This window comes from Sinocyclocheilus grahami, unplaced genomic scaffold (genome assembly GCF_001515645.1).
Source record: "Sinocyclocheilus grahami isolate Dianchi unplaced genomic scaffold, SAMN03320097.WGS_v1.1 scaffold3325.1, whole genome shotgun sequence".
In the NCBI taxonomy this organism is placed as follows: Eukaryota; Metazoa; Chordata; class Actinopteri; order Cypriniformes; family Cyprinidae; genus Sinocyclocheilus; species Sinocyclocheilus grahami.
This window is the reverse complement of record NW_015508467.1, coordinates 6,284-13,498: the sequence shown is the minus strand read 5'-3', so window position 1 is coordinate 13,498 and position 7,215 is coordinate 6,284. Positions and strand designations below refer to the sequence as shown.

Here is a 7,215-nt window from a genome sequence, read left to right as displayed (position 1 = left end):
ACCCAAGTAGCATTCCATTAGCGAAACCAGGAAAGAGCCTGAGAACACTTAAAATAACATGCTCCCACTAACAACATCACAGGAACTGAATTCATTTTTGGCCAATCCCCCTGTCAGTTGTCACACAGTATCGGTTTTATTTGTAAAATATTCAAGAAAATTTTGTTGTGCTTTCATGTAGGATTCTGATGTTACTAGAATAAGAATTTGATTTTTATTCTTTTTATCCTTTTTTATTTTAATCAAGGTTAATCATTTGTAATGCAATTCCTTTCTGTTTAGCGGGTGGGGTTGGATTGCTGTGGCTTGTGTATTTGAAGTGTTTCAAGAAACGGTAAGTTATCTGTCTCAGTTGCTTCTTATGTGTTTTCTAGGCTCTTGTTCTCACACTGTCATATTGGGTAATAAATTAATACTTTGCAGGGCCGTGCACAGACCTAGCTAATAAATACATGCATATTAACATCGTAAACATATTTATGTTCTTCAAGCAATACAAAAAAACATTTAAAAAAACAGCGTAAACATTAACCATGCTGTGAGTGTGACCATATATAATATGATTAAATGTTAATAAATTAAGTGTATCAGCAGATAGCCATCATAAATCAAAGAAGAATTTTCTTAGAAATATATTTTACCTAGCTGACGAGGAACACTCAGTCGCTTTGTGTCAAACTCAAATGCAGTTATGGCCGGGTTTTTGACCAGCGAACGTGTGTGCAAATGTGCAACTTGTCCATCATTAAAACGGCAGCATCACATTACGTTTTGATCAACGGGTTACAAAGTTTGTTGTAGCTATATTGGCGCTCAGTTTTTCCTGTTGTAAAATACGTTTGGCCAAAATGTCATTTTATAAAAGATGAAATGCTACTGTATGCACAGGCTATTTAAGTGTAGGCTATTGGCTATGATTAATTTAGATGGCAAATGTCCTCTCTCCGCAGGTCCGGTGTTGTGCCGAATTCTGCACCCCTGCTAGATTATGCACCCCCTCGTTGAAGTCGACTACCTGATTGCCTAATCCTAACCCCTCCCCTACTCCTACCCCCTCCCCCACACCTAACCCTAAACCTACCAATACTAGGAGGTGCATAATCTGGCAGGGTGCAAATCTCGGCACTACACCCGGTCTCAGACCTCAAATGCATAAAACATGAGCCTTTATACAGTAGACATACTAGTGTTTCTTGCGTAAAGACAACGCTGTACTTACACAAACAAGAAGATATTTATTTACCCTTGCCAGACGTTCAGCTGCTCTGCTGTAGAACTTCAGTTCACTGCACTCAGTCAGTCAAGACGGGGGGCGGAGTTATGAGCTTTGACTGACCGTTTGAGCGGATCCAACAAGATTTAATCACAAACTCTTTTTAATACCTTTCATTCGCTAAATATATTTGTAAAACAGACAGACAGACGTAAAGGGTGACCAATAGCATTGATTTATTGAAGAAGAACAACAAAAAAAAGGGCACTTCGGAGTGTAAGGACAAAAAGGGCATGTGCTCTGCACAGGTTGAGCCCTACCTGTGCACGTGCCTGCTTTGCATTCATAATTAGCAAAACCGTTCGAAGGTTCGGGTGAAATTTCCATACATTTTCCATGGGAAATGGAGATGCCTTTGAGGTTTAGGATTAATATACCAGCTGTTTATCATGCACATGCTGACTTTTGGATTGCAGCTCAAAGCTGCACAGGTGGTGACTATTTCCTGGTGTAGAACTAGACTACCCATAATCCTGCAGAGAACGCCACCTTTCAAAGAAACCTCTGCTCCCATGAAGCATTGCAAATGACATAATTGAGTCCGTATCCCTCCAGCTACCCCTCTCAATAAGCTGTGATCCTATTCACAGGGCCCCTGGCTGTGAATACTCTATAGACGGTCACTTTTTCAAAATCTGTTCTTTTCACCATCAGGTGATTGGAACATACCTTAAAAGTACTTATATTAACAGATAGATGCATATTTCTGAATATTTTGCAGTCAGATGTATTTTTATAATCTGTTGTATCGTTTTTGTTTTAGGCATGTCATTCACATTGCTTCATGGGCATTCTGTATCCTGCTTTTTTGCTTCAAATCAGAATACATAATGTTGAGATTCATCTTGGTTGTTTATGTGATTATTTAAGAAATGTTTAAATCCCTTTCAGCAGAGAATGCTGACAAAGTGTAGTCACCTTTTTGAGCAGGTGATTAAATATAAATGCAGTAATGTATCAAACCACAAAATGCTTCATTGTACATAAAAATTCAAATTCAAACCTTGAAAAATTCTTCATTTCTGCAACACTTTATGCTGATAGTTTGTATGGGAAGCAGTGTGCCGTTTTGTTTATTCCCCCGGGTAGAGGGGTTTTCTGTGTTTAAGAGTGGGGTGAGGTCTTGTAAATGTGTGCTGGATTTAGGTTTAATATACCCAGCTATTAGGCTATGCACATGCTGACCTTTAACGTACTTTTGGATTGCAGCTCAGACCATGAAAAGGTTGAAAAAAAGGATGAGGATGGATTCTAACTCCCTCACATACCTGGTAAGGACCATGGGAACTATGCAGCTTTCTCGAAGACAAAAAGTCTTCTCCTACTTCCTCCTTGTAACGTCACAAAAGAGTTTCTGAACATCATACAAGCCATCATTGCCATTTAAATGTGGGCGGTCAGATTTCTGATGTCAGAAGCCCATCAATCCCAAAATATAAGAATTTCAGAAAGTAAGAAAGAATAAGATATAATATAAGAAAGTCAGTTAAGACTTTAGGATTTTTGAAGGTTCTTCCTCATCACATATTTAGCATATCCATACATGCATATGCTTATTGTCATTTATTCATCAACTACCCCGAGTGTCTTCAAGACGCGGCTTATTCTTTCTTCTAGCTAACTAGGACTTACCAGGTTTCATACCTTTAAAAAAATATAGAATGTTATCATTTATATAATTCATTCTTTGTTCTTAATTAATGGCATGCATTATTCTGTTACTCTTTGTGAATGACTTATGTAAATTTTGCACCTCAAATTACAGGTCTTCATGAAGTTGTCCTGCATGAAATCCAAGTGAAGAATCCTGCAAATATATATACGCACTTCCCAGAACCCGGCAAGAGGCGGACTGATTTCCCGCAACAAATTCCTCCAGTCAGAACCAATGTTGCTTTAAAAACACGAGCTTAATTTAGAAAAACTCCTTTCTAGCAGTCTCTAACTTTTTTCCCATTCTGTACTCTAAAACAGATCTGTCATCGTCACATAAGTAAGGTTGATTTCACGTTTATAAAGTGTATGCTTGTCATTTCTTAATTTTTAACACTGTTAATACAGTGATCACTCTTCCTGAGAACATCTAAGGATTCATGACAAAAAAAGTGCACTGACTGTCCCTTAGCTTACCGATTTAGTCGAGGGCTGCGTTTAGCATGAATATTTATGTAGAAAGTCAATCAAATTTAAAAGAGATGAATGTCTGAATTTGTAACTATTTCATAGTATTTGGGAATCCACATTGTTCAAACAAAACCAAATGTTGTACAATGCTCAAGGCTTTGTTTTCATTTTGCCTGTTGTTACTTTTCATTTGGATAAAACGTGTATATTACCCTTCCAGTAGATACACTGCAGAATGTAATTTTCAGCGCAGATTTTAAACTGAAAGTTCTGCGAAATCCTGCTGAAGTACTTAAAGTGCCTTTTCATTCTACGGTTTTCGTTAAGGGTTATCTACACTGTAAAAAATTACCTTGAATTTAACATTAAAAGACTAAAAATGCTACAGTAAAATCCTGTTAAATGGTTAACGGTAAATTCCCCTACTATATACAGTGAAAAACTGTATTGGACATTACATGTATTGGACATTAATTTTACGGTAGTATACAGTTTTTGGAAGTGAATAAGACTGTATAATTTACAGTGAATAACCGTAAATTGACATTCCCAGAATTCCCTGCATTACATTTCAAATTTGATGTTTTTTTGTTTAAATAACTGTTTCTTCTTAGTTTTGTCTCATCAGTTTTGTATATTAGGGTTGTGTGTTACACCTAATGTTGTTAAATGTTTATTGCATTATTTCAGTTTCATGTGTGTTACCATGATGGTGTTTGGTGTTTGTGTGAATGACACTGTGCACCTTCTATATATGTTATTATTTAAAAGCGGCTTGTGATGGGCTTTGGTTCATCATGTGACTTTCTCATCACCACCTGCATTTGGTGGTTATCAGTGTTTTACAAAGGTACAAAACAGATTTCAGTACTTCAATAGGTTGATATATTAACATTGAATCAGTTAATGAAATTACAGTATTTAAATCCTAAAATGTTGCTACCATATTTATTACGGTAAAATTCCGGCAACCACAACTGCCAGTTTTTTACCGTAAATTTTACGGATTATTTTTTACAGTGTAGCTGTACGTGTTGAGCAGGATTTGTATAGGTTCTAATTACATTAGAAATGCTTTGCTATTGGTCAATTACAGACTTGGATCTAATGAACAAAAGACAATTTTACTTTTGTCTATTTTATTAATATTTACAGATTTTTTTCTACGTATTTAAGCCCAAATACCTACAGAGGCCTAATTGCTTTTTGTTATTGGGCATTGTTTTTTTCACCCGTTTGGAAAAGTTTGCTAATTTCAATCATTTATACTATCTTAGCTTGCTCTTGCCAAATTGCGGTCATGTAAAATGGTCTAGTTTAGTTCAGCTAATATTTTCAGCCATTTTTGTTAAATTGGTCAAAAAGTACCGGTAATTTAATTTAGTTTGTGTGTTTAATTTTACGGTTTAATTGTTTTTTTAGCTTGCAATTTCAAAGATGTATCATTGTTGTATTGCAGCAATTACGTGTTGTTTTGAACCACTAGTTTTTTGTGCCATTTTAAACTAGGAATGCACTGGCATGATTCCGCGACAGTGCTAATTCTGGAAATCACCAAGGTTGATCAAATATAAATCCACTTCTTGAACTTCTGTATTTGACTGAGACGTCTGCGTGCCTGGAAAGTCTCAAAATAAAGCTCCCCAACCAAAGCAGAACACTTGGGTTCTTAACTGATAAAGGTTTCCATTTGTTCATTTTATTTTAGTTCTTAGATATTGCAGACTTAAGCATTGATTCTGTTTGACAAAGTCTGATGTTGTAAAATTTGAATTTGCAAGACCAGTAGCTCCATCAGTAGATACATTTCATAGTCAACCAGTACAGCTGCTTTCTGTATCACAAGGCTGCCAATAAACCATGTTGCATTTCCCCTAAAAGCATTGTTACAAGGAGCAATCAGTTGAGATATTTAGTTGTAGTTTAATCATTCAAATAGAAAAATGGATGTTTGTAACATGATTGCAATGCACTGCTCTGATTGCAAATCTAGTGACATGAACTGCTTGTTTGAATCAATAGAATATACAATGTATGTTTAACGACAATGCCCAACAAAACACATTGTAAAATAACACAACATGAATCCTACTGCACATGGCATATTTTGAATGGACAATTTTGCTCCAATGAGCTTTTTAACAAATATAGTCACTCCAATTAACATTACGTCAAGTTGCACAGCCAACAGCAAAATTTATACTGCATTTATAAACAGATTTACGTCTCCTATAAAACAATCTTTGTATTTTTACACAATTTTGGGCATCTCAAATTAATTAAAACATTTTATCCATTAAAAACACATGAATGCTAGGTAATTTTGGCACTTTTATTAGTCTAATAACCAATCAATCATAAGTTAGCTTAATTTGCATTTTAATTTAGCACTTTTCATTCTCCATGCAGTGACTGGTCCATCTTAGGCACTTAAATGGTACATTTGGCATAATTAAATATTGGCAACTTTTAAATGTACAACTACACAAACATACAAATCCAGTACAACAGCACAAGATGTTCTAATGCAAAACGTGTCAAAAACGTTATTGCATTCATAAGTCTGTCTAGTTTACCAGTAGACAGAGAAACATGCATGTGCACTGTATGGGTACTGAAATGTGTAAGTTCAATTTAATGCATTAGGTATCATGAACAACTTTTTGCAGCATTTATTAATCTAGACCAGCGGTGGCGAACTCCGGTCCTGGAGAGCCGCAGCCCTGCAGAGTTCAGCTCCAGCCCTAATGAAAACTCACCTGCCTGTAGCTTCCTAGTAACTGTTCAGACCTTGATTAGCTTGTTCAGGTGTGTTTGATTAGGGTTGAAGCAAAACTCTGCAGGGCTGCAGCTCTCCAGGACCGACGTTCGCCACCCCTGATCTAGACCAATGTTAATTTACAAATACAAAATACATATAATATTCAGTGGTAACCCATGTTCCTTCATATATATGTGTATATGACATGTATATATATATATTTATATTAAAAATGCTTTAAAGGAATCGCTCACTGTTCCATGTTAGCTAGTGCATGTAATGTATAGAACCCTATTGTAAAATATTAAATAATTACACATTTAATAAGGGAGAGATGAAAATAATTTCACTTTCTACAAGACATCAAAATAAATTTGAAAAATATGGTTTGCCTTTGAATATACATACTCTTAAAAACACTCATGCTAGATCCATAAATTCCTGATTACCAACCACATCAGTTTGCACATACATACAAATCAATGATATTTTGACAACATGACAGTTTTTGGTTGTTTTCGGCTCAAATCACTCACTCTGAGGCACTGAAATCGCTGGGCCTTTTGGATCATCAAAGCGGTCCATGGTGCGAACCTGCATGATCATGTGCAGGCCATAGGTAAGAATGAAGACCATGAGCAGAGAGGTCAGCAGGCCCATCCAAATCCCCGGAGTGAAGAATCCTGCACAATCGCTGGCATACGAGAAGTCTTCACCAGTAACGCTGAAGCCTTGGATCTGTGGGAAACATGATGCATCAATGTGGAGTTTTTGTGGTATACTGTATATGAGTTTCGTTTAACACTACCAGTCCGAAACAGCGCGCTGATATAGTACCTGCAAATCAGTGAAGGACAGCGTCCACATGGTAGCATTGTCTGTAGCACTGCGGGGCACCAGCAGGGGGCTCTGAGTGCTGCTCACGCTCTGGCAATGGAAAGAATACTCTGCAGGAGAGTAGATCCCACCACTGGCGTTAAAGATGGCCCTCTGCCCATCATACTCCAGCACCACCTGCTCCATCACCGACCAGTCGCGAGCAGATACGGGAAAGAAG

The 7,215-nt window shown here is 36.9% G+C and overlaps 1 protein-coding gene and 1 long non-coding RNA gene across 2 annotated transcripts; one reads left to right on the top strand and one right to left on the bottom strand.

Moving 5' to 3' along the window:
* Positions 1-239: 239 nt before the first annotated feature.
* Positions 240-3,680, top strand: LOC107576193 (uncharacterized). Its single transcript, XR_001608013.1, has 3 exons — positions 240-334; positions 2,483-2,544; positions 3,039-3,680. It is a non-coding gene; the product is annotated as an uncharacterized lncRNA (long non-coding RNA).
* Positions 3,681-6,272: 2,592 nt separating this feature from the next.
* LOC107576192 (V-type proton ATPase subunit S1-like) lies at positions 6,273-7,209 on the bottom strand. The gene is made up of 2 exons (XM_016262427.1): positions 6,996-7,209; positions 6,273-6,896 (listed from the first exon to the last, which is right to left on the bottom strand). Exons 1-2 carry the CDS (start codon positions 7,179-7,181, stop codon positions 6,687-6,689), a joined length of 396 nt encoding a protein of 131 aa, XP_016117913.1. The 5' UTR covers positions 7,182-7,209; the 3' UTR covers positions 6,273-6,686.
* Positions 7,210-7,215: the final 6 nt, after the last annotated feature.

Coding starts and splice junctions, on each gene's coding strand:
- LOC107576192 (XM_016262427.1), bottom strand. CDS start 7,181: ATGGAGCAGGTGGTGCTGGAGTATGATGGGCAGAGGGCCATCTTTAAC. Junction 6,897..6,995: donor TGTCCTTCACTGATTTGCAG/GTACTATATCAG, acceptor TGTTTCCCACAG/ATCCAAGGCTTCAGCGTTAC.